Source organism: Leguminivora glycinivorella, chromosome 26 (genome assembly GCF_023078275.1).
Source record: "Leguminivora glycinivorella isolate SPB_JAAS2020 chromosome 26, LegGlyc_1.1, whole genome shotgun sequence".
In the NCBI taxonomy this organism is placed as follows: Eukaryota; Metazoa; Arthropoda; class Insecta; order Lepidoptera; family Tortricidae; genus Leguminivora; species Leguminivora glycinivorella.
The window spans coordinates 11,297,264-11,324,638 of NC_062996.1; the positions used below are offsets into that span (position 1 = coordinate 11,297,264).

The 27,375-nt window shown below is 42.8% G+C and overlaps 1 protein-coding gene across 1 annotated transcript in view; it reads left to right on the forward strand.

The window, feature by feature from the left end:
* Window positions 1-27,375, forward strand: part of LOC125239755 (protein mahjong) — an 85,823-nt gene that overhangs the window by 39,812 nt on the left and 18,636 nt on the right. Inside the window, exons 16-27 of the mRNA XM_048147425.1 lie at window positions 4,075-4,205; window positions 5,029-5,120; window positions 5,847-5,969; window positions 7,813-7,966; window positions 10,601-10,746; window positions 11,225-13,255; window positions 15,576-15,685; window positions 16,678-16,887; window positions 18,464-18,674; window positions 20,101-20,220; window positions 22,555-22,646; window positions 23,412-23,608. Coding sequence (XP_048003382.1) covers window positions 4,075-4,205; window positions 5,029-5,120; window positions 5,847-5,969; window positions 7,813-7,966; window positions 10,601-10,746; window positions 11,225-13,255; window positions 15,576-15,685; window positions 16,678-16,887; window positions 18,464-18,674; window positions 20,101-20,220; window positions 22,555-22,646; window positions 23,412-23,608 — 3,617 coding nt within the window. The remainder of the gene's footprint in view (window positions 1-4,074; window positions 4,206-5,028; window positions 5,121-5,846; window positions 5,970-7,812; window positions 7,967-10,600; window positions 10,747-11,224; window positions 13,256-15,575; window positions 15,686-16,677; window positions 16,888-18,463; window positions 18,675-20,100; window positions 20,221-22,554; window positions 22,647-23,411; window positions 23,609-27,375) is intronic.

A 27,375-nucleotide genomic window follows, 5' to 3' on the forward strand; every position in this document is an offset into this window, starting at 1 on the left:
TAAGCCTCCTACTGCAGGTGGTCGGCCTGGCTTATGAGTGGAACTTCAACGGCAGGTACACAGTGTGTAGTATATAATGTACAGTTGACGTGCTAGTAGAACTAGGAGGAATCAGTCTCCTACTGCAGGTGGTCGGCCTGGCTTATGAGTGGAACTTCAACGGCAGGTACACAGTGTGTAGTGTATAATGTACTGTTGACGAGCTAGTAGAACTAGGAGGCATAAGCCTCCTACTGCAGGTGGTCGGCCTGGCTTATGAGTGGAACTTCAACGGCAGGTACACAGTGTGTAGTGTATAATGTACTGTTGACGAGCTAGTAGAACTAGGAGGCATAAGCCTCCTACTGCAGGTGGTCGGCCTGGCTTATGAGTGGAACTTCAACGGCAGGTACACAGTGTGTAGTGTATAATGTACAGTTGACGAGCTAGTAGAACTAGGAGGAATCAGTCTCCTACTGCAGGTGGTCGGCCTGGCTTATGAGTGGAACTTCAACGGCAGGTACACAGTGTGTAGTGTATAATGTACTGTTGACGAGCTAGTAGAACTAGGAGGCATAAGCCTCCTACTGCAGGTGGTCGGCCTGGCTTATGAGTGGAACTTCAACGGCAGGTACACAGTGTGTAGTGTATAATGTACTGTTGACGAGCTAGTAGAACTAGGAGGCATAAGCCTCCTACTGCAGGTGGTCGGCCTGGCTTATGAGTGGAACTTCAACGGCAGGTACACAGTGTGTAGTGTATAATGTACAGTTGACGAGCTAGTAGAACTAGGAGGAATCAGTCTCCTACTGCAGGTGGTCGGCCTGGCTTATGAGTGGAACTTCAACGGCAGGTACACAGTGTGTAGTGTATAATGTACTGTTGACGAGCTAGTAGAACTAGGAGGAATCAGTCTCCTACTGCAGGTGGTGGGCCTGGCTTATGAGTGGAACTTCAACGGCAGGTACACAGTGTGTAGTGTATAATGACTGTTGACGAGCTAGTAGAACTAGGAGGCATAAGCCTCCTACTGCAGGTGGTCGGCCTGGCTTATGAGTGGAACTTCAACGGCAGGTACACAGTGTGTAGTGTATAATGTACAGTTGACGAGCTAGTAGAACTAGGAGGAATCAGTCTCCTACTGCAGGTGGTCGGCCTGGCTTATGAGTGGAACTTCAACGGCAGGTACACAGTGTGTAGTGTATAATGTACTGTTGACGAGCTAGTAGAACTAGGAGGAATCAGTCTCCTACTGCAGGTGGTGGGCCTGGCTTATGAGTGGAACTTCAACGGCAGGTACACAGTGTGTAGTGTATAATGTACAGTTGACGAGCTAGTAGAACTAGGAGGAATCAGTCTCCTACTGCAGGTGGTCGGCCTGGCTTATGAGTGGAACTTCAACGGCAGGTACACAGTGTGCAGTGTATAATGTACTGTTGACGAGCTAGTAGAACTAGGAGGCATAAGCCTCCTACTGCAGGTGGTCGGCCTGGCTTTTGAGTGGAACTTCAACAGCAGGTACACAGTGTGTAGTGTATAATGTACTGTTGACGAGCTAGTAGAACTAGGAGGAATCAGTCTCCTACTGCAGGTGGTCGGCCTGGCTTATGAGTGGAACTTCAACGGCAGGTACACAGTGTGCAGTGTATAATGTACTGTTGACGAGCTAGTAGAACTAGGAGGAATCAGTCTCCGACTGCAGGTGGTCGGCCTGGCTTATGAGTGAAACTTCAACGGCAGGTACACAGTGTGTAGTGTATAATGTACTGTTGACTAGCTAGTAGAACTAGGAGGATTAAGCCTCCTACTGCAGGTGGTCGGCCTGGCTTTTGAGTGGAACTTCAACGGCAGGTACACAGTGTGTAGTGTATAATGTACTGTTGACGAGCTAGTAGAACTAGGAGGAATCAGCCTCCTACTGCAGGTGGTCGGCCTGGCTTATGAGTGGAACTTCAACGGCAGGTACACAGTGTGCAGTGTATAATGTACTGTTGACGAGCTAGTAGAACTAGGAGGAATCAGTCTCCTACTGCAGGTGGTCGGCCTGGCTTATGAGTGCAACTTCAACGGCAGGTACACAGTGTGTAGTGTATAATGTACTGTTGACGAGCTAGTAGAACTAGGAGGAATCAGTCTCCTACTGCAGGTGGTCGGCCTGGCTTATGAGTGAAACTTCAACGGCAGGTACACAGTGTGTAGTGTATAATGTACTGTTGACTAGCTAGTAGAACTAGGAGGATTAAGCCTCCTACTGCAGGTGGTCGGCCTGGCTTTTGAGTGGAACTTCAACGGCAGGTACACAGTGTGTAGTGTATAATGTACTGTTGCCGAGCTAGTAGAACTAGGAGGAATCAGCCTCCTACTGCAGGTGGTCGGCCTGGCTTATGAGTGGAACTTCAACGGCAGGTACACAGTGTGTAGTGTATAATGTACTGTTGACGAGCTAGTAGAACTAGGAGGCATAAGCCTCCTACAGCAGGTGGTCGGCCTGGCTTATGAGTGGAACTTCAACGGCAGGTACACAGAGTGTAGTGTATAATGTACAGTTGACGAGCTAGTAGAACTAGGAGGAATCAGTCTCCTACTGCAGGTGGTGGGCCTGGCTTATGAGTGGAACTTCAACGGCAGGTACACAGTGTGTAGTGTATAATGTACAGTTGACGAGCTAGTAGAACTAGGAGGAATCAGTCTCCTACTGCAGGCGGTGGGCCTGGCTTATGAGTGGAACTTCAACGGCAGGTACACAGTGTGTAGTGTATAATGTACAGTTGACGAGCTAGTAGAACTAGGAGGAATCAGTCTCCTACTGCAGGTGGTGGGCCTGGCTTATGAGTGGAACTTCAACGGCAGGTACACAGTGTGTAGTGTATAATGTACAGTTGACGAGCTAGTAGAACTAGGAGGCATAAGCCTCCTACTGCAGGTGGTCGGCCTGGCTTATGAGTGGAACTTCAACGGCAGGTACACAGTGTGTAGTGTATAATGTACAGTTGACGAGCTAGTAGAACTAGGAGGAATCAGTCTCCTACTGCAGGTGGTGGGCCTGGCTTATGAGTGGAACTTCAACGGCAGGTACACAGTGTGTAGTGTATAATGTACAGTTGACGAGCTAGTAGAACTAGGAGGAATCAGTCTCCTACTGCAGGTGGTGGGCCTGGCTTATGAGTGGAACTTCAACGGCAGGTACACAGTGTGTAGTGTATAATGTACAGTTGACGAGCTAGTAGAACTAGGAGGAATCAGTCTCCTACTGCAGGTGGTGGGCCTGGCTTATGAGTGGAACTTCAACGGCAGGTACACAGTGTGTAGTGTATAATGTACAGTTGACGAGCTAGTAGAACTAGGAGGAATCAGTCTCCTACTGCAGGTGGTCGGCCTGGCTTATGAGTGGAACTTCAACGGCAGGTACACAGTGTGTAGTATATAATGTACTGTTGACGAGCTAGTAGAACTAGGAGGAATCAGTCTCCTACTGCAGGTGGTGGGCCTGGCTTATGAGTGGAACTTCAACGGCAGGTACACAGTGTGTAGTATATAATGTACAGTACAAGAATAGATAACTATTCTAATCCTAGTAGAACTAGAACGGGTTTTAGATGAGGCCTATGTTCTGTTAGTAGTATTTTGTTGCCCTACGAAATTATGGCGCTACCGCGCTATAATAGTATGTACCTCCATAAGTTCACTAATCTTTGAGGTTGCGAAATGTATTCTTGTACTTTTGTGTACATAAATTTTGATCCATATTTTAACTAACTAACAATTAAATTTGTTTTTTATCATGCAGAAACGTCTGCGAGCGATATTATCGGACCGTTTAGCTTTTCTAGTTTAGTGTTACCAATCTTGAGTATCACACCTTTTTTTGCGCCACAATGAAAAAGGCCGTTTTTGGAAATTTTCGATTGGCTCTAGAGTCTTTAAAAAGCAGAATATCAAAAAAATCAAAACGGCCCGGCACAGATAAAAATAATAAGAATCTGTGTTGAAAAAATCATTGCTCTATCTTCAAAAACCAGGGAGAAATAGTCGAGAGCGTTTGTATGGAGAGTTGACCCCTACCGTATCGTCTTAACCCGTAATTTGTGCCCGTAGGTCTGAAACGGTCCGCTCGGCGCTGGACGTGGTGTCGGTGTGCTGCGTGGCGCCGCGGGTGCAACTCCTGCTCACGGAGAAGGTGGACATGCGAGACGCGGACATGACTACAGGCGTCAACATCGTGCTCGGTGAATATGTTTACATCATTATGACGAGTCAAAAATGCATGATGCATACACACCGTGTTTTTATTGAATTCCGTTAACTTTAAGGGAAGGTTCTTTAGATCAAATACAATTAATTTCTCTAAGAAACTAGCGTCTTAACTCTTACGGTTATCGAGTTATTAAAAACATAAAGATAATTACTGAACACGTGTGTGACAACCTTTACCAATTGCTAATGTTATAAGGGTCTCTCACACTAATAAATTAATTTATCATGTATGAAAACTATGCAAAAATATTATTTGCGAATTTAACTAAAAGTGATATACAGGATGGTTCCTGAGATAATGAACCTAACGACGTGCCGAATTTAACGGAAAACAAAAAAAAACACGGTGTATACTGTATACATCACTATGCATTTAAAGGGTTAACAGTAGGTGCGCTATTTTAGTTGCATGTTATGTGTTTTTGTTACTGTAGTATTAAGAATTTTTAAGCATGTACCATATAAGATTTTTCAGACACAATGTAAATTGTTAATGAAAAAAAAAACATGCAGTCATTGAGAGCCTCCTCCTTTTTTTGAAGTCTTTTCGATCCAGCTAACGACTGGATTTAATGAATAAATGACTAATGACTGGATCGAAAAGATTTAATGAATAAATAACTAATGACTAGATCGAAACTACTTCAAAATAAAAAGGAGGAGGTTCTCAATTCGACTGAATATTTTTTTTCTGACTGTATCGAAAAGAACCTGCAATATTTGTGGAAAAATAAACTTGTCGGGATTCGAAGTCAGGAGCATTAGAAGAAGGATAAAGCAATATTTGCGTTGCAGGCGCGGCTGACGGCGAGATAGCACCTGAACCGGAAGTACAAAAGGCGGCGCTGAACGTGCTGGTCAACTGCGTGTGCGCGCCCGTGCACAGAGTAAGTATAAATAAATAAATATTATAGGATTTATAGGACATTCTTACACCGATTGACTGGGTCCCATGTTAAGCTCGAGATGGCTTGTGCTGCAGCTACTCACACAACGATATATACAGGGTGCCCGGTAATTAATGGACAACCTTTTAACCACCAAGAGGGCACCTTATACTGGTCCAGAAAATCGACTTTAAGGTTTAGTAAAAGTCGCCTGGTTTTCGAGATTTTCACACTTTTTTAAATTTTTGGTAGTATTAAAATTTTAAAAAGTGTGAAAATCTCGAAAACCAGGCGACTTTTACTAAACCTTAATGTCGATTTTCTGGACCAGTATAAGGTGCCCTCTTGGTGGTTAAAAGGTTGTCCATTAATTACCGGGCACCCTGTATAAGAATAGTGCAAAAAGAACGGTTCCAAGTATTGGAAATTTAATAAAGCAAAGGCTAATGTAAATTATACCTTTACCTTTAGCACAGTATAATGAGTATTATCGTACAGTACGGCCACTCCCGCTCCCCGCTGAAAGTGCCCACCCCCTCACGGTTACCTCACAGTTACCGCCTGCCAAAAACGCGAACAGTCGACCTGTCATATCTCACTCATACAAGCATAGTATGCGTTCACCTACACGAGCTTAGACTGTGTGCTAGGAACGCGCCTCTTTCATATATTTGATCGCCAGTGTCCGAGGTGTGCCTGTAGTGAACATCCATTTCTTGTTTGCAGTCAGGAACGTCGACAACTCGCTTCTCAATATCAGGCTCGAGCAAGAAGAAAACTGCACTGAAGTCCTACGAAGATGTCATACAGAAAGTGTGGGAGAGCGTGCGCTCCAATAACGGAATCATGGTGAGTCAATTTTATTGTAATTATAAACTGAAATAGATATCAAACACGAAGGAATAGTACATTACATCAGTGGACGGGAAAATGAGGGTTTCCGGCCAAGTGGGTATATACGGCCGAGCAAGCGTGCGAGCGAGGCCGGATAGGGATACGAGGCCGGGAATCCGTTTTCACGCCGAGGCATGTATAGTGCTTTTCTCAAACATACAATGAAATAAAAAAAATGCTCTAAAGGACAATTATTTTATAAAAAAAAGTTACTTTGCAGGCCTAGGCCTAAAAAGTAATATGAAATCCCTTTACAGTCCTCTCGAGTTGTTGCGCCCAAAAAGCGATACTTCCCAGCCCATTTTAAGGAACGTAAAGACAATATTTCATTGCATGTTTGAGAAAATAAGTTTTTTTTGCAAAAAATTCGTTTTTGGCACAAACTTTTATCGCCCACTGTACCTTTCTTTGAACAGTCATCTCTTGCTCTCCGAGACGTTTCTAAAAACCCCTTACTCGATGGGGTATGATGTTTCATAACAGAGTTCCTATGACCACCTTTCTGCTCCATCATCAGATCAGCTCCACGATACCATAATATTGCATCGTCACTTGCGCACTGCCAAGGAGTGGAATTCCTTGACGGCGGCTATATTCCGAGCTCATATAACCCGGCGACCTTCAAATCAAGGGTGAACAGGCATCTTCTGGGCGAGCTCACTCCATCGTAGGCCACGTCTTTGCCTTTGGCTAGTCTGTGGCCAAGAGTAAGCCCATTTAGAATAAATAAATAAAAAAAAAACGTGATTTACATATGTGTGCAAAATGTCAACTCAATCGGAAACCGGGAAGTGGGTCAAATTGAGCTTCTACGTTTTGACGCACACTAACATACTAACAAGGCAAGTTGAATAAAAGCTTGTAAAAACGACAAGGCCCATTGGTGGTCGAGCCGGGAATCGAACTCGAGTCTTCAACTTACGCGGCTAACGTCATTACCACTAGACCACCCGCCCGCCCAAACAACAAATCGAAAAATATTTAATAAATAGTACATTACATCAGAGGCCGGGAAAATGAGGATTTCCGGCCAAGTGGGGATATACGGCCGAGCGAGCGTGCGAGCGAGGCCGGATAGGGATTCGAGGCCGGGAATCCGTTTTCACGCCGAGGCATGTATAGTGCTTTTCTCAAACATACAATGAAATAAAAAAAAATGCTCTAAAGGACAATATTTTATAAAAAAAAGTTACTTTGCAGGCCTAGGCCTAAAAAATAATATGAAATCCCTTTACAGTCCTCTCGAGTTGTTGCGCCCAAAAAGCGATACTTCCCAGCCCATTTTAAGGAACGTAAAGACAATATTTCATTGCATGTTTGAGAAAATGTTTTTTTTCCATAGTTTTATTGTAATTCCTTTGGGATGGAAGGCTTTATGATGTAATTAATACAGATAGATAGGCCATTTGCTTGTTTGCCACCTTGTGGTATAAAAAAAAAACTTCAGGCTTTAGGGCTGCCAAGATGTGTTCACATGTATTGCAGGGTAGACCAAAATTACGTTGACAAAGAATAGGGAAATGTTGAAACAAACCAAAATATCGAAGTTACCGAAAATATTTTTGGGCCTATATATACCATCGGCATCGCGCGTGCTCAATGAAAATACTCCTCGTTATGGAGCGAAACATGTCGAGCTACCTTCGACAATTTTACGTGAGTTACCTGATTTTAAATGTTTAATAAATGACTTTGTGTGGAATATTCAACAAAAATTGTAAGAAAAAATCGTGGACTAAACTAAAATGTTATCGCGCGGTTTCACTGCACTAGTTTAACAAAACACTTTTGTCTCCAGGTGTTATTATCTCTGATGATGGTGAAGCAGCCAATCACAGACGCGGACCGGCTGCGAGGGCTGGCGTGCCGCGCGCTGGCGGGGCTCGCTCGCTGTGCCACCGTGCGGCAGATCATCTCCAAGCTGCCCCTCTTCACCACCAGCCAGATACAAGGTGAGCTGACTGTAACTACCCTGATGTTGGTGAAGCAACCAATCACGGACGCGGCAGACTGAGAGCTGGCGGGGCTCGCTCGCTGTGCCACCGTGCGACAGATCATCTCCAAACTGCCCCTCTTCACCACCAGCCAGATACAAGGTGAGCCCTCTCACACCTCGGCAATGGCTATCAAATACACAGTGAAATAAAAAGGTTCAAACTTTACATAGTGACTTGACTGAAGAAGCGCTGGTAGCCTATTGGTAAGAGCGTGCGACTTTCGATCCGGAGGTCGCGGGTTCGAACCCCGGCTCGTACCAATGAGTTTTTCGGAACGTATATGCGATATGTCATTTGATATTTGCCAGTCGCTTTTCGGTGAAGGAAAACATCGTGAGGAAACCGGACTAATTCCAATAAGGCCTAGTTACCCTTCGGGTTGGAAGGTCAGATGGCAGTCGCTTTCGTAAAACTAGTGTCTACGCCATATCTTGGGATTAGTTGTCAGAGCGGACCCCAGGCTCCCATGAGCCGTGGCAAATGCCGGGATAACGCAAGGAGGATGAGTGACTATTGAGGTCATAATGAACAACTTTTACTATGAGACCAATCGCGAAAAAATATTTGGCTGATCCATAGAAATGAGCGGCATTATGACTTTAGTTAACCAAAATGATAAAAAGATGGTGTGATGAAGTTTAATAATTTAGAGAAAAGTCATCATACTTCATGAATTTGTTTTTTTTTCCTACCGGCTGAACCATTTTTGAACAAAACTTTGCACAATCGTACTACATGTAAGTTACTATAGAAAAGAAAACAGCTAATCAGTTTTTAGTTCCTCGCGAACACCATGTATAATGAAATGAAATGAAATGAAATATTTATTTTCCAAGTAGGCATATTACAATGCGCATATGAACGTCAAATAAAGCTACGCCGGCTCTAACCCTACGCCTCAGCCTCGAGAAGATTTCAGTCCCCCCTCAGTTGGAGGGGGGTATCCACTATGGGACCGGCAAGAAACTTGGCGGGCCACTTCTTTTCAAAACATTACATCTTATAATTAACATGCATTAAAAAACGAGATACAATTTAATCAGCAAAAGTATTCATAAAAAAAAAGAAATATTAAATTAAAAGACTAGGTACCTACTCTATGGAAATTCATTTCAATAAATTATACAAAGTACAAAGCTACTATGATTAATAAGAGATTTTAGAGATGTATAGTCTCTAAGTGTTAAAGTACATCAAAAAAAACCGGCCAAGAGCGTGTCGGGCCACGCTCAGTGTAGGGTTCCGTAGTTTTTCGTATTTTTCTCAAAAACTACTGAACCTATCAAGTTCAAAACAATTTTCCTAGAAAGTTTTTATAAAGTTCTACTATTGTGATTTTTTTCATATTTTTTGAACATAGGGTTCAAAAGTTAGAGGGGGGGGGACGCACTTTTTTTTCCTTTAGAAGCGATTATTTCCGAAACTATTAATATTATCAAAAAACGATCTTATTAAACCCTTCTTCATTTTTAAATACCTATCCAACAATATATCACACGTTGGGGTTAGAATGAAAAAAAATATCAGCTCCCACTTTATATGTAGGGGGGGTACCCTAATAAAACATTTTTTTCCATTTTTTATTTTTGCACTTTGTTGGCGTGATTGAGATACATATAAGTACCAAGTTTCAGCTTTCTAGTGCTTACGGTTACTGAGATTATCCGCGGACGGACGGACGGACGGACGGACAGACAGACAGACATGGCGAAACTATAAGGGTTCCTAGTTGACTACGGAACCCTAAAAAAGAAAAAATATACATGATGAAAACAAAAAAAAACGAACTGATACAAATAAAAGATAACTCAAATAACTTTAGAGTTGTAAAAGACTCTTGATGTCACAACTAAAGAAAAAAAAATTAGATATACTTAATCTACTTTTTTCCTTGGAGATGTATATGGTCTCCAAGAGTCAGAAAGAAAATAAACAAACAAGGACCGAACAGAGTGCCTCAATGTAATCAAAATTAATGTTACAATCTAATAATTATAGCCCCTATTAGCTGAAACAGACCGGTCTTCACAAACAGCACCCGTTCACGAGTATGGCGCGTATCTCAGCCATTGAAAAACCTTATTGTCCCGGATTTGTAAGTTCACATTTTTGACACATTTGTTTTGAAGTATGTTGCGATGTGGCTAAGACGTATCGTTTGCCAAATCTAACGATTAATTTCGAATTGGTTGAATCGATTAGGCCCTATGTACAAGGAGGCGCTTAAACAAATATACGATTTCTATCAACTTACTAAAATGACATTTGAATCGAAATGACAGACTCTGCCACAGCACTAGCTTAAATATAAAAATGAATGATAAATGACATAATAAGTAATTCCTGTGTGATAAATTAATATCGTAAAATACTCACTAACGAAGATCCGCAAAAATGTAACATGTGTTAGATTATGTTTAAAGTAAGCGAAATATTGTTTTTAAGTACTTGATTGTTTTAAATATTATTACAGGATTTTGTTTAAAATTTCATTAGGTCGCGCGAGTTTACGTTTTGTGGACAATGTCTTGTGTCAAAAAGAGGTTCCTACAGGTCTGGAACAATACTTATCGCTTTATTAATTTTCAGTGTTAATGCGCGACCCCATCCTACAGGAGAAGCGTCAGGAGCACGTGATGTTCCAGAAATACGCGCTGGAATTATTAGAGCGGGTCTCTGGAAAAAGTAAACATATGGGCGCCGAGTTCGAGACCTCCCTCGCTAACATACATCGGGTAAGTCTAAACGATACTAGTCATTTGATTATTATGAATTTTATGATTATCCGTGCATTGTCTTATTTACTTGATTTCGCGCATTTAACACTCTGGCAACATGTTTTGATGCTCGACATCCAGTTTGTTAGCGGTCTACCTTTTTCCCTTGAAGCCCCAACAGCTTTAGTGGTCACACTTATTTCTGGCCGGGATTTGAACTCCCGACACTTGTGATTGTCGGTCTAACGCTCTTACGACGGAGCTACGCATTTTGCGAACAGACTTCTGAAAATAGCGACCGTGTTGCCAAAGAAATGCAAGAAAATTTGAAAAGTAATAACTACGTAACAAATTTCAGCGAAGTTGTTAGAGCGTTTTTCGAGATCGTTGTTATAAAGAAAGGAGGAAAACTCAAACGTGATGCTAAATTCGGTCGTTCAGTAGCTATCAAATGGACACCCATGAGTTCCCTAATATAAGCATTCGTGTATTGCAGGCGAACGTGGTGGCACAAACCCGCATCCACTACAACGAGCGTCAGCTCCTGCAGCTGGTGGCGGCGCACCTCGCGGCGCGCGGGCTGAGCGAGAGCGCCGCCACGCTGCAGCGAGAAGCGGCTCTACCCGCGCCCGCGCCCGCTCAGCTAGCTCCGCCGCCGCCGCCCGTCTACACGCCCGCCGCACCGGTCACACCCACCGCCGCTCCGCACCGGGTGAGTCTAGCGACTAGTGTAGGATGTAGAGGGCTGAGCGAGAGCGCCGCCACGCTGCAGCGAGAAGCGGCTCTACCCGCGCCCGCGCCCGCTCAGCTAGCTCCGCCGCCGCCGCCCGTCTACACGCCCGCCGCACCGGTCACACCCACCGCCGCTCCGCACCGGGTGAGTCTAGCGACTAGTGTAGGATGTAGAGGGCTGAGCGAGAGCGCCGCCACGCTGCAGCGAGAAGCGGCTCTACCCGCGCCCGCGCCCGCTCAGCTAGCTCCGCCGCCGCCGCCCGTCTACACGCCCGCCGCACCGGTCACACCCACCGCCGCTCCGCACCGGGTGAGTCTAGCGACTAGTGTAGGATGTAGAGGGCTGAGCGAGAGCGCCGCCACGCTGCAGCGAGAAGCGGCTCTACCCGCGCCCGCGCCCGCTCAGCTAGCTCCGCCGCCGCCGCCCGTCTACACGCCCGCCGCACCGGTCACACCCACCGCCGCTCCGCACCGGGTGAGTCTAGCGACTAGTGTAGGATGTAGAGGGCTGAGCGAGAGCGCCGCCACGCTGCAGCGAGAAGCGGCTCTACCCGCGCCCGCGCCCGCTCAGCTAGCTCCGCCGCCGCCGCCCGTCTACACGCCCGCCGCACCGGTCACACCCACCGCCGCTCCGCACCGGGTGAGTCTAGCGACTAGTGTAGGATGTAGAGGGCTGAGCGAGAGCGCCGCCACGCTGCAGCGAGAAGCGGCTCTACCCGCGCCCGCGCCCGCTCAGCTAGCTCCGCCGCCGCCGCCCGTCTACACGCCCGCCGCACCGGTCACACCCACCGCCGCTCCGCACCGGGTGAGTCTAGCGACTAGTGTAGGATGTAGAGGGCTGAGCGAGAGCGCCGCCACGCTGCAGCGAGAAGCGGCTCTACCCGCGCCCGCGCCCGCTCAGCTAGCTCCGCCGCCGCCGCCCGTCTACACGCCCGCCGCACCGGTCACACCCACCGCCGCTCCGCACCGGGTGAGTCTAGCGACTAGTGTAGGATGTAGAGGGCTGAGCGAGAGCGCCGCCACGCTGCAGCGAGAAGCGGCTCTACCCGCGCCCGCGCCCGCTCAGCTAGCTCCGCCGCCGCCGCCCGTCTACACGCCCGCCGCACCGGTCACACCCACCGCCGCTCCGCACCGGGTGAGTCTAGCGACTAGTGTAGGATGTAGAGGGCTGAGCGAGAGCGCCGCCACGCTGCAGCGAGAAGCGGCTCTACCCGCGCCCGCGCCCGCTCAGCTAGCTCCGCCGCCGCCGCCCGTCTACACGCCCGCCGCACCGGTCACACCCACCGCCGCTCCGCACCGGGTGAGTCTAGCGACTAGTGTAGGATGTAGAGGGCTGAGCGAGAGCGCCGCCACGCTGCAGCGAGAAGCGGCTCTACCCGCGCCCGCGCCCGCTCAGCTAGCTCCGCCGCCGCCGCCCGTCTACACGCCCGCCGCACCGGTCACACCCACCGCCGCTCCGCACCGGGTGAGTCTAGCGACTAGTGTAGGATGTAGAGGGCTGAGCGAGAGCGCCGCCACGCTGCAGCGAGAAGCGGCTCTACCCGCGCCCGCGCCCGCTCAGCTAGCTCCGCCGCCGCCGCCCGTCTACACGCCCGCCGCACCGGTCACACCCACCGCCGCTCCGCACCGGGTGAGTCTAGCGACTAGTGTAGGATGTAGAGGGCTGAGCGAGAGCGCCGCCACGCTGCAGCGAGAAGCGGCTCTACCCGCGCCCGCGCCCGCTCAGCTAGCTCCGCCGCCGCCGCCCGTCTACACGCCCGCCGCACCGGTCACACCCACCGCCGCTCCGCACCGGGTGAGTCTAGCGACTAGTGTAGGATGTAGAGGGCTGAGCGAGAGCGCCGCCACGCTTCATCGACTTCTATTTGAATCCAAACATTCAAATAAAGCAATGGTTCAAAAACAATCACAATTTTCATGGTATTTCCACTAAATGTATTAACACTTTCGCAACTAACTCGCCCGGTGGGCACTCGTAAACTTTACTCAAAATCCCGAGAACCCGCCGACGCCATACAAGCGTGCGATCAAAAGACCGGTTTCTGACGTAGCGCGCCATTTGTTGTCTGATAGTGAATGTATTAAATATATGTCTGATAGTGAATGTATTATATATACTGCTAGCTATTCTTCGTAATTTAAATCTGTCTCCTTCAACTCTTTCCTGGTTTCGTGGTTATCTTTTTGGAAGACGCCAGCGTGTCAAGGTCGAAGACACAGCTTCCTCGTGGCGTGAACTATCTACAGGGGTCCCACAGGGCGGGGTGCTATCCCCTCTACTTTTCTCGCTTTTCATTGATGGGATAACCAAATCTCTAGTCTCCTCTTATCACCTCTATGCAGATGATTTACAAATCTATTCGGCGGCAAGCATTGAGAACTTAGAGTTTTTAATAAGACAAATCAACCAGGATCTCGACTCCATCTGCAACTGGGCATCTTCTTTTGGTCTTATGGTCAACGCAAAGAAGTCGCAAGCGATTTTGATTGGGAGTCCTCACTTCATCTCCAGGTTGTCAGAAGTGACAGTGCCTAAAATCTTCTTTAATGGAACACACATTCCTTTCTCTCCTACCGTCAAGAACTTAGGCATTGTCATCGACCAGACTCTCTCTTGGGTACCCCACATCACTGAAACTAGCAGGAAATTATTTGCTTCTGTGCACTCTCTTCGACGTCTCCAAAGTTTCCTTCCGATCCACACAAAAGTTATGCTTGCACAATCTCTTCTGATTCCACTTCTGGACTATGCGGATATCGCACTCGTGGATCTCACTGAAGAATTACTTGATAAGCTCGAACGGCTGCAAAATGTGTGCATTAGATACGTTTTTGGCCTTCGAAAATTTGACCACGTCTCTGCTTTCCGCTCCCAGCTTAAGTGGCTACCCATCCGTCGTCGTAGGGACATCCATATTCTATCTCTTCTTTATAATGTTCTGTTTTCTCCATCGTCCCCTCCTTATCTCTCAGAACGTTTTACATTTTTGGCAGATGGCAGTGGGCACCGGCTTCGTTCCAGTGCGAATCTCACTCTAGGTATCCCACCCCACAAACATCGGTCATATAATAATTCGTTTACGGTGTACTCGGTCAAACTGTGGAATACTTTACCACCTCCTCTTCGACAGTGTCAATCGGTCGCATCGCTGAAGGCGAATCTAAAGAAACTGTGGCTATCGGACGAAAACTGAGACAGGGATTGTATGCGGTTTTGTAAGTAGTATATATATATTTTATATATATTAAATATTTATTGATTATTTATATATTTATTAATATATACTGCGTGTTAGACTAAGGAATGAAAAATGTATTGTTATTATTTTGTAGTTTTTGTATTATGTGGATGTCTACCGTCTCAAACTCTCCCTCAAATGCTCAAAGGTTAACTGGAAGAGATCCCTTAAAGGGATAAGTTCGCCTTTGTACTGAAACTTTTTATTTTAAATATTATGTGCTGTATTATTTTTCTGTACAATAAAGTGTTTACTTACTTACTTACTTACTTACGTATTAAATATAGCTATACTTCGTTTCTTTTAAGATTAGAATTATCTGTCAAACGGGTAAACAAAGAAGCAGTGGTCGTAGACCTTCCTTCTTCGATTTCGGCCGATACCACTGATTTCATGGAACTTATGTACATAGTATTATAAGTTATAAGTTCCAAGAAATCAGTGGTATCGGCCGAAATCGAAGAAGGAAGGTCTACGACCACTGCTTCTTTGTTTACCCGTTTGACAGATAATTATAATCTTAAAAGAAACGAAGTATAGGTTTTTTAATATCTGAGACACACGATTACCTTGGTGGTTATTAAGAGAGAGTGCCTCGCGCGCCGCCGCCTAAGTGCGTTTTCACATTATCTGATCCGATATCAAATGTAAGATATCCCATACATTACAGGCGCCATCTCGCATTTTTTCCATTGAAATCCTTCCGACGTCCAATATCGGATAGAATAACGTGAAAACTAGTCCGTTTGGTGGCGCGCGGGCGAAACTCTGGCGCCACTGTCGCGGTTCTCGATTGGCCGCGAAACGAGTTAAGTAAAAATTTAATAACACATTTAAGCCAAAATCTAAACAATTTGTGTTTATGTTTGATTTCAGTCGCGGTTATCTGGTGCGCGATCAAGCACAAGTTCCCTCGTCCGTGATCACCACGACCTGTTCAACAACAGTATAGAAGAGAGTCATGTACCACAAGTTATTAAATTAAGGTATGGTTTAATAACGCACGCCACTTACACAGTATACAGTATGGCCACTCCCGCTCCCCGCTGAAAGTGCCGCCCACCTCCTCTCGGTTACCTCACAGTTACCGCCTGTCAAAAACGCGAACAGTCGGCCTGTCATATCTCATACAAGCATGGTACGCGTTCACCTACACGAGACTAGACTGTGTGCTAGGAACGCGCCTCTTTCATATATTTGATCGCCAGTGTCCGAGATGTGCTTACAGTCCATCGAGTTTAACTGTTCACAAGAGATTTTACCATATTTACTTTAAAAATCTTTGATTACAAAAAAATGGCGAGACGACTAAAAAACATATTTAGTCCGTCAGTTAGATTATCAAAAAACTTGAGACACAGATTTTTTTTCTCGTTAACGGAAAATGATGACGGTACAGTACAGTGCGTTGAAGTTCCGCGTGACGTCACGCCTAGGTAAAATTTTAACATAAAAGTGACATTACAAGCCCCCACTCCGGAACTTTGATGCTCTATATTTTAGTAATTTAGCATTGCGAAAAATACGTGTTCAGTATTTCCTGACGATCTAACAGACGGACTCAAAAGAATGTCATTTTCTTATGTAGTCGTCATCCCAATCACTACAGTTTGGTGCTACAGTTATCAGACCACGACGCGATATCATGTCGGCTAACGTACAGTGAACTGCAAAAGTGTATGGCGAAATTATCAATGAAATCATTTATAATCGCACTGCCAAGGAGTGGAATTCCTTGCCGGCGGCTATATTTCCGAGCTCATATAACCCGGCAACCTTCAAATCAAGAGTGAACAGGCATCTTCTGGGCGAGCTCACTCCATCGTAGGCCACGTCTTTGCCTTTGGCTAGTCTGTGGCCAAGAGTAAGCCCATTTATAATTTAAAAAAAAAAATTCTTCATGCAATTTTGTAGCTCACTGTACAAGTTATTACATTTATAATATAAATAATTCTGAATACTTTTTCTTTATTCACAGAAAAGTCCAAAACCAGTGCATGTCCCCCACCACTCTAGGGGGTAGCGAGCATCGGCGCTCCTTACAGAAGCAGCTCAGCGCCGCCGCCGGCGACCCGGCGCTCACCGCCCACAGGGTCACGCTCCACTCCATCATCACCGAATACTTGTACAACCAACACGCCACCTGCAAGAACCCCGTCGTCACCTGCCCGCAGTTCAACCTGTTTGAGTGAGTACCCCCGACACTAGTGACACTACACCAACACAGGGGCACTACACTCCATTATTGAGTACTTGTATCTGTTTAAAGTGGAGATTAAATGTTTCATTATTTGTCAAAAGTTTTATAGGGGGAGGAATATTATTCCAACATTTGGCAGTGAGATATCGGAAACACCCAGTTAATATAATCGTTCCTCATGACATGATTCTCATGAATACATTTCTAAGATATTTTTGAGTCAGTTTGCAAATTTTTAACCCCCGACGCAAAAACGACGGGGTGTTATAAGTTTGACGTGTCTGTCTGTCTGTGTGTGTGTCTGTCTGTGGCATCGTAGCTCCCGAACGGATGAACCGATTTAGATTTAGTTTTTTGTCTGAAAGCTGAGTTAGTCGGGAGTGTTCTTAGCCATGTTTCATGAAAATCGGTCTACTATGTCACAGTCGGGGTTTTTTTTTAATTTTGTGGTTAGGTTAAGTTTATAGTAACTTATTACAAAAATGGGTAATTTAAAATAAAATGTTAAACATATCCATAAGACTATATAGATTGGTTGTAATCAGTGTTATTCTTTCATGCCCTTTTTTATATTACGTCGGTGGCAAACAAGCGTACGGTCCGCACATTGTGGTCACCGTCACTTATGGACGCTTGTAATTTAAGGAGTGTTACGTGCGCGTTTGTCAACCCATTAGAAACTTGTACACTTCTTTTTGCTGTGTCAATTTCTAATCTTTGCTGTGTTCTTTGCTAATGTTACATGCATTTATATTTATTTATTTATAATTATAAACTGAAATAGATACCATACACTAAAGAAAAAGCGATCAAGCCCATCGGTGGCGAAGCTGGGAATTGAACCCGGGTCTTCAGCTAACGCTGCTGACGTGTTGGACCGCTACACCACCCCGACCGCCTCGCAAAAAATATTTAATGAAATAATTTGATTTGTTCCCTACATATTTATAAGTTTAAATGAACAATAACAAGTACAAATGGCGGATATAATGCCTTAACCCTTAAATGCATGGTGATGTGTATATGCATCATATATTTGATGGCCCGTGGCTCTGTATGTAGCTATCCACAATCACATTTATTGCTTAATTATTATTCATTATTATTTAATAAACAATTAAATAAATTAAATAATATAATGATTTACTATTTAAGGATTAAGATGAAATGGCGGAAAAGTGTGAAAAAACAGGACGATGGTGATTTTTAGTATGTGATTTAGGTTGATTTTTTCGGAGTTAGTAATTAGTTTATGTTTAAACATTTTATCATAGAGGTTTCACAAATAGTGTACTTTTTTAATAGTAGTCATTTTTTTAAATAAAAGTTACCAATTACGATATATTTATATAAATAAGATTTGGCCTATTTAACTTCTAACACTGATTTAGTATAAAAATCGATCTTAAATATTTTTTTTATTATTTTTCTCAGAGTCAGAAAACCAGTGTCTATCACATATATTAATATCTCGTTAAAAGAAAAATTCATGCATTTAAGGGTTAAAGCATTATGTACCAGTCGAGCATTGTGCATGTTACATCTGGTCCCCCCTCCCCCCCAGGCCGCACAAGTGCCCCGACCCGCGCGGCGCGGGCTCCCTCCTGGCCGCGCCGGCGCCCAACGTGTGCGCGCGCCTGCTGCGCCGCGAGCTGGGCGCGCCGTGCTACGCCAGCCGGAGAGCCGACGCCAAGCTCGCGCACTCGCACTTCGCCGCCGCGCGCACGCTGCGTCTGCAGGACGACGACGCCTACTTCACGCACACCATCTTCCACGTGAGTACTAGAGCGACCGAAGACGATTGACTATTATAAAGAGTTACTGTCAAACTAAAACTTTTTTAACAAAAAATAAAACCGCCTTCAAAAATAAGCGCGTTACAAAACACGGAGAAACTAAAAAGCAAAAAATAATAAACCTTTGAATTCAGATTTCTTATCGTATTGCAATAATCTAAACATCCAAATTATAAACAAATCAATTATTTTTGCAGTCGGTACCAGACCTGTTCGTCGCCTTGCTATTGCCTGTTTGCCCCACCCAACCATACGCAGGCTGGCACCGACTCCAAAAATAATTTATTTGTTTATAATTTGGATGTTTAGATTATTGCAATACGATAAGAAATCTGAATTCAAAGGTTTATTATTTTTTGCTTTTTAGTTTCTCCGTGTTTTGTAACGCGCTTATTTTTGAAGGCGGTTTTATTTTTTGTTAAAAAAGTTTATTTATTTGTTGATTTTTAGTGGTTCCTATTGATATTATATGTATCAGTCCGAATACATGTACACTAGTGAAAGAATTATCCTTTAACTCCTAACCATTGAGGAGTTGACCTTCCATCATCAGCTCAGCCACATAAAATTATTACCATCAGGCGTAAATACTGGTTTACCTTTGAAAAATACACTGAAAACATTACATGTACCTATAACATTTGAAGAGTTCCCTCGATTTCTCCAGGATCCCATCATCAGACCCTGACTTGGTGCCAATGGGACCATCTCGGGGTTATACCCGTTCGATCAAAAAAAAAAATTTTGAAAATCAGTCCACAATTCTCGGAGATATCGAGGAACATACATAAAAAAAAAAAAAAAAAAAAAAAAAAAAACATTCAGTCGAATTGAGAACCTCCTCCTTTTTTGAAGTCGGTTAAAAATGTCTAATCATAGCAGACTATGCACTGTGAAATTATTTAAAATGACGTGTAATAAATCCTGCGAACATCGGCTGCCAATTAGAAGACTTAAAACTTGTAATATTTGTCTAAGTCGATCTAAATATCTTTTTTTTTAGAATTAGAGTCGATTACGACGGTATAAAATAAAGATCAACTTGTTCAACCTCAAATAATCACTTGATATTAACCAAAGAGGATCGAGTATTATAGAGAGTTACTGTCGAAGTAAAACGTATAATCACAGTGCATAAACTGCCATCTCTTGACACAGGCTTACAAATTTTGAACCTCAATTTTGACAATTTGGCCCATATTCTTAGCTTGATATATTTTAAAATGTCAAATATTAATATTAGCGCCATCTAGCTAAGCGTACCCCAAAAGTGTAATGCCATCTAGGCCACCGTACCTTTTTCTGTATGGTACTGAGGTAAGTTTTTTTCTTAGACTTTATCTGTCTTTACGGAGTTATATATATCTTTGATATTAACCTATTAAAGTAAATGTGTATGTTACAGCCGACGCAGCAGCAACTGCTAGCAGCGACATCTTCAGGTGACATACGCATCTTCAACCTGTTCAGCGGCGCCGAGGAAAACACCTACCAAGTCCACGAGTCATACATCTATCACATGCAGGTACATCACCCATATAACCATAATCGGTCGCCGTTCCTACGCAAATCCTCCTATTTTGTGTACACACAGGTCTTCGGGTCTCAATGCTTAGTCGCAGTACGGTCGACGTTTAGTCGCGGCGACCCAAATGGGGACGATTGGTAACAGGCACAAATGGTCACAGAAGTGACAGAAGTGTGCACTACGCGTGCACACATTGTTACCGTTTGGCGACTACTTTCCCAAAATCATTCGTTCATTTCATTCTTTTCAAATGGCGACTGTCAGAGACGTCAAATTAAAAAAGAAATAAAATCATTTGACATTAAAATGTAATGGCGTAAGAATTTTTTAAAGATAAATATTGTTTGCATTTGTAATATAATGTGGGCTAATTACCATGGCCAATTAAATTGCTCGAGTGATTTCATAAAATAAGTCTAAATTTATCAACGCGCCATCAATTTACCTCAGTTTAACCAGTAATAATATTATTGACTACTCGGTGTTTGCGTGATATGTATATTGATTGGTGAACTTTTAGTGCTCCGGTGCATAAACTATACTGAAATAATAAAAATAATGCCTAGAAAACCAATAAAGTTGTTAAAATATGGATTAAGACGGTAATATTCCATGTAAAAAAACAGTCGCCAAACGGTCGACAAATGGTCGCAAAATGGTCGCAGCGTACACGCGTGACCGAAAGCAGTGAATATTTATTATATTTTCAAAATGGCTTCTTGTATTCATTTTTTCCAGGTATCCTCAAACTTTATAAACAATTAAATATGCCGTCGTACTCAGTTGCCCTCATTAAAGAAGATTTAAAAAAAATTGTAACGTGCGTACCGAGCTGCTGGGTTGTAAAGGATCGGGGATCATATTATTATGGTCTTCTATAGAGCAACTAGTATTTTGCGGCATTTCACAATTGACACTTGTTGAAGTAGTCGTCATTAATATTACTATTATCAACATTAATTTCAGCGATCTGTACTTCTTTTGTCAAGATTTTTGTATAGATAAGTGTCTACAAATTTGTAATGTTAAAGAGACATAAATAAAACGTAGTAGAGTAAATAATGTGTTTTTTTTGTAACCCAAACAAAATACTTGTAGATACGAGTGCGGAAAAGAGGAAAATCGATACGAGTAGCGATAAATTAATACACGAACGAAGGGAGTGTTTTAAATCGACACGAGTTGTGAATGTCCTTTTCGCACGTGTATCGTACGACGATTTTCAGTACCTAAATCTAAGCTAAGAGTTTCGACCAGACAAGAAATGAATCATTGCTTGATTTGCTCGCACTACTGCATTAAAAAAAGCAGCATCTGTACTGAAAAAAACTATCATTGCGCAACAGAAATTCTATTAATATCACAGTAAATACTCTATTTCATTTGATTCCTACTTTTATTGTGTAAAGCAACACTACACTTCATTTTTATCAATAAGAATTAAAAATTATATATTTAATACATTAAGTAACTATAAAGTGCTTATCTATTTGTATTATCATTCTGCACTTTTCTTAACTTTCCCACATTTCTATAAAATGTCGAAGAGTGCTTAAATGGTCGTCGTCGTTTATTATTATTTAATTCGCTCATATTTAAATGATTCAAAGCAACCAGTCCACAACTTCACAAGACAGTTTGAGAAACCTTCGTATTTCAGATTGTCATTTGCGGATACAGTGGTTTAGGAGCAGTTCGGTAATCAGACCTACACATGTGTGTACAAATTCTGTCAATGTCACTGTCAGAAACCGTTCTGACAGTGACAATGACAGCCACAAATTCGTCCACATGTTGTTACCGTTATGTGTGCAAACGTCGACTAATAAAGTGTCGTTAAAAGTCATTCTGACAGTGACATTGACAGCCACAAATTCGTACACATTTTGTTACCGTAACGAGTGCACACGACGGCTACATTTTGTTATTGTATCAATACGGTCGCATTGTTTGCACGACGTTACCACGCGTTATGTCACATTTGACTGTTAGTTACTGATTTGAAGATTTTGCGACTGAAATGGTTGTATGGGCATCATCTTCCTATCGTTATCCCAAGATCACAAGATTTGGCGTAGGCACTAGTTTTACGAAAGTTTTGCCATCTGACCTTCCAACCCGAAGGGTAACTTAGCCTTATTGGAATTAGTCCGGTTTCCTCACGATGTTTTCCTTCACCGAAAAGCAACTGGCAAATATCAAATGACATTTCGCAGACAAATGACATACCACATGCAGGTCAACAAAAAAATATCAACGGAATGTAACTGTCCTAGCAAATAAACTATCAAAGATTTATTTGAAAATAACGCTTTGAACATGATTTAACAGGCGAGTCGCGATGGTTTACTGCTGCTAGCTTCAGCCACCACGACGTGGCGACCGCTTTCTGCGCTCTGGAATATGAAGGAATTCGAACAAATGTAAGTCAATCACTAAGTAAGGCCTTTACCACAAATATATATTTAAAAAAAGAATCTGTTTGTTTCTATAAAAACATACATGCATTTATGAACTTAACTGCTAATCTTAAATTAAAACAAACAAAACAGATACGCACACTTTCCCATTTATAATATTAGTATGGCTATGGACTATATTAAATATACATGAAAAAAAAATTGCCTGCTTTAAATAGTGCCCCACTGCTGGGCAAAGGCCTTCTCTCTCTTCCTCCTTATTTTTAATCCCCTCATTAAAATTATAAAATACTAGCTTTTGCGCGCGGCTTCGCTCGCGTTAGAAAGAGACAAAAAGTAGCCTATGTCACTCTCCATCCCTTCAACTACCTCCATCTAAAAAATCACGTCAATTTGTCGCTCCGTTTTGCCATGAAAGACGGACAAACAAACAGACACACACACTTTTAATATTATAAATCGGTCTACTAAGTCAATTTTAAAGAATCATCATTTTTTCAATGTTTTAATTTTTTCTTGGGTCTCACTTGTTCTAAGACATTTTTACCGCCGCCCCAAATCTGGAAAGGGGTTCTCAATTCGTGTATTTTTAACCGCCGACGCAAAAACGACGGGGTGTTATAAGTTTGACGTGTCTGTCTGTCTGTTTGCCTGTCTGTCTGTGTGTGTGTGTGTCTGTCTGTCTGTGCCCCATTTATAATATTAGTATGGATAGATTTCAAGTATTACAACCACATTGAGTCACATCAGCAACTATTTTATTGGCAGGTTTCAACTAGACAACGAGGAATACGTAGAGTTCTCCAAGATGTCTGACGACCGCATAATCGGCACCAAAGGAGAGACCGCCACCATCTTCGACACGCGCACGGGGAGGGAGCTCCTCACCCTCGCGCCCTCCATCTCCAACCAGTACGCCAAGAACAGGGCCACCTTCAACCCCACGGATGAGCTGGTGCTGTCAGGTAAGCAGACAGACAGACGGATAGACGGACAGACAGACAGACAGACAGACGGACAGACACCATCTCCACCCAGCACGCCAAGAACAGGGCCACTGTTCAGAAACGTTCAAACATTAATTCATTTTTGATCCTTTTTCTTTAAATCTGCATTTTCATTAATTTCCATTTAATATTATTTAATTTAATTCATAATAATTGTCACATCATATGTTCAATTTGCATATTTTTTAATTCAAATATTCAATATTGTATTCATTCAAGTTGACATTACGCATTTTATAAATCATTTGTATTATTTTTAATTCATTAAGCATTCATAATTCATTATTTATTCAATTTGTATTTTTTAAATAAAATATCAATATTGTTTAAAGTCACATAATAATATGTAATTCAAATAATCTCTATGCACAAATTTACCTATGGCAATATTCAAAATTCAAATTTGACAGCTTTGAGCTTTCAAAAACTTACGGTTACTGTTCGTTGGTTCCGCTCCACAACGACATTCACAGTGTCATTTTCTTTGTTCTTCTCATATTTATTCACATTTATACAATTTGGAATCCACATCCATGTAATTTGGAAGCTATGGTCCATCGAGCCTTCGAAATTGTGAGGGGGCAAGATTGTGGCACCGAGTCGAGCTCCACATATTCAACGGACTTTCTTCAACGAAGCCGTGGGTCATCCAGGTTGGCGTAGGGCACATTCAGCTACGTGCCAGTTCCGGAGCTGACACTCATCGTGTCCCATCAGTCAGGATCGACGAGTGTACCCAGCATTCACCGGACACACGGAGCATTCCACTGCAGTGGGAATTCACCGTAACCATCAGACAGTTACGGAATCCATCCAGCCCATCCAGCACCAACCAGACCAATCCAGGAGCAATCCAGTGGAGAACAGCGGCAGCCATCCATATTCATATTCAGGAGCAGTCAGCGCAGAAGGAGGAAGCACGAAATAGTGAGATCGTTCCTTTTCCTTCTATTCCATTTACATTCCTTTGTTTTTTTTTTGCAACTGCTCCATCCATTCATACATTTCAATTATATTCATATTAACAGTTATTCTATCAAATTCACATAATAGTAAATTCATTGTCTTCATTGCCACAGTTTGGTCAGTACACAGGAGATATTCACACTTATTCACATAATATTCATTTTTGTAGGCATATCCTAACCTTTCAACACATTCCGTAGCAATACATAACATTTAAATTCACAAATTCACTTTTAACTTCATACCTAACTTTTATTCATTAATCATACAGTCATTTCTATAATTCACACGTCTAATTTCAATTTTAAACACTTAATCTCACGCGAACACGTTTTTAGGTCAATTTTATGTCGAACTGCCGTTTGCCGGTAACGTAAACAAGATCATTAAGTGATTACATAACCATCAGTGCATCTCATATCAGCGTTGCATTTAAGGTTGAGCGCCTGACAGTTTCGAATGGCAAAATTATACTCATGACATTTTATTTAAATATATTTAGGCAATTAAATTAATTTATTATGTCACAATGTCTTCTAACCAAAATTTATTCAAACTTAATTACAAGCGTGAGGTTATTAGAGGCAAACTTACGGCCTTTCAGCAGTTTGTTTTTAAATTAGCGGCCGAACAACAGCTAAGCGAATTGCAGCTTGCTGAATTAAAGTTACGATTTCACAGAGTAAGGCCTTTATACAATGAATTCGATTCAATTCAGACAGATATTGGGATATTGTCCGAGTTCACAGTTGAAGAGGATATCGGAGAGGAGCTGGCTCTCTTTGAAGATGCCTACTTCGCATGCATGTCATCAGCTCAAGTGCTAATTCAGAAATACTCACAGCCTAATTCTACCATCCAAGTGTCGACTCAGGCTTTGAAAAACAATATAGACTGCAAAACACACAATCTGCAGTCTAATACTTTTCACACAAATAAATGCACATCTGCACTTGACATTCATTTAGATTCAAATATCCAGGTCTCGATTTTTAGGGAGTCAGGTTCAATCGTTCCCAGGCACAGTTTGGTGCCAGAACAAAACGCTTGTGAGGAGCAGTTTTCGAAAGCTGATCCTGACGAGCAACCCATACAGTTAGATGAGTCGCCTTCGGTTCAGGGTATCTCATTTCGGTGTACTTCAGTGGCGTTTTCACATATTGTTCACAGACACAACCCCAATCGTGTGGTGGGAACACCGAGCAACCCCGTCTACGATTATGTCATTGATAGATCAGGATTGCTCAGTTTCATACATCACATCATTGTGTACATATTTAAATATTACCGCCTCACATTCCTTCATGCAGGGCCTCTATTAAACAGCAAGACGGTGCATCTCTTGATTGGCAACGTATCAAGAGACCGTCAGGGGCTAGGAGACTCACCGATTCATTTACAACAGTTCACATTATTTACACACATTCACATACATTAACGACTGATTCAAACTAACGGCAATTACTATCCAACGTAAATTCAGTAATTTTTCATTCCTTTCCCATTTCCTCATAGGGCGATCCATTATTTTCATGCACATGCACAGATTGCAGCCCTCAAACTTCACCGGTTCGCAGCAGCTACACTTCGGGAGGTATCCATGGCAGCGACGGCATCGCACGGGTTCTCAGCATCTTCTACCCTCTCCCTGTCTACACATTGTTGAAGTCATAGACTTCAAGGCGGGAGCATGTTCAGAAACGTTCAAACATTAATTCATTTTTGATCCTTTTTCTTTAAATCTGCATTTTCATTAATTTCCATTTAATATTATTTAATTTAATTCATAATAATTGTCACATCATATGTTCAATTTGCATATTTTTTAATTCAAATATTCAATATTGTATTCATTCAAGTTGACATTACGCATTTTATAAATCATTTGTATTATTTTTAATTCATTAAGCATTCATAATTCATTATTTATTCAATTTGTATTTTTTAAATAAAATATCAATATTGTTTAAAGTCACATAATAATATGTAATTCAAATAATCTCTATGCACAAATTTACCTATGGCAATATTCAAAATTCAAATTTGACAGCTTTGAGCTTTCAAAAACTTACGGTTACTGTTCGTTGATTCCGCCTCCAACGACATTCACTGTACCACTTTTCTTTGTCTTTTCACAATTTGGATTAAAACCAGCACCAAACTACAGTCCGCTTATTATTTCACCATCACTACGAAGACCTGAGACCAGCGAAGATTTTACATCAACCCCACGGACGAGCTGGTGCTGTCAGGTAAGCAGACAGACAGACGGATAGACGGACAGACAGACAGACAGACGGACAGACACCATCTCCAACCAGTACGCCAAGAACAGGGCCACCTTCAACCCCACGGATGAACTGGTGCTGTCAGGTAAGCAGACAGACAGACAGACAGACGGACAGACACCATCTCCACCCAGCACGCCAAGAACAGGGCCACCTTCAACCCCACGGATGAATTGGTGCTATCAGGCACAGTATAAGGATATATCAGTAGTTAATCTCCGGCAGCGGCGGCGCGGTCGTTACTACTGCGCAAGGTCACGCAGGGTTGTACAACGTTACTATAATCGACTTCGTACAATGTAAGTTGTTGTAAATCTAATAGGTACTATTAACTGTAAGTAGGTTTTAGTATAACAATACCACGTCATGACACCACATTAGTCAGTATTGAAGATACAAAAAATCATTATAAATATATTACTCTCATACGCGCAATAGTAGATTGTGTAAATAATTGCAAAAGCGTTAATT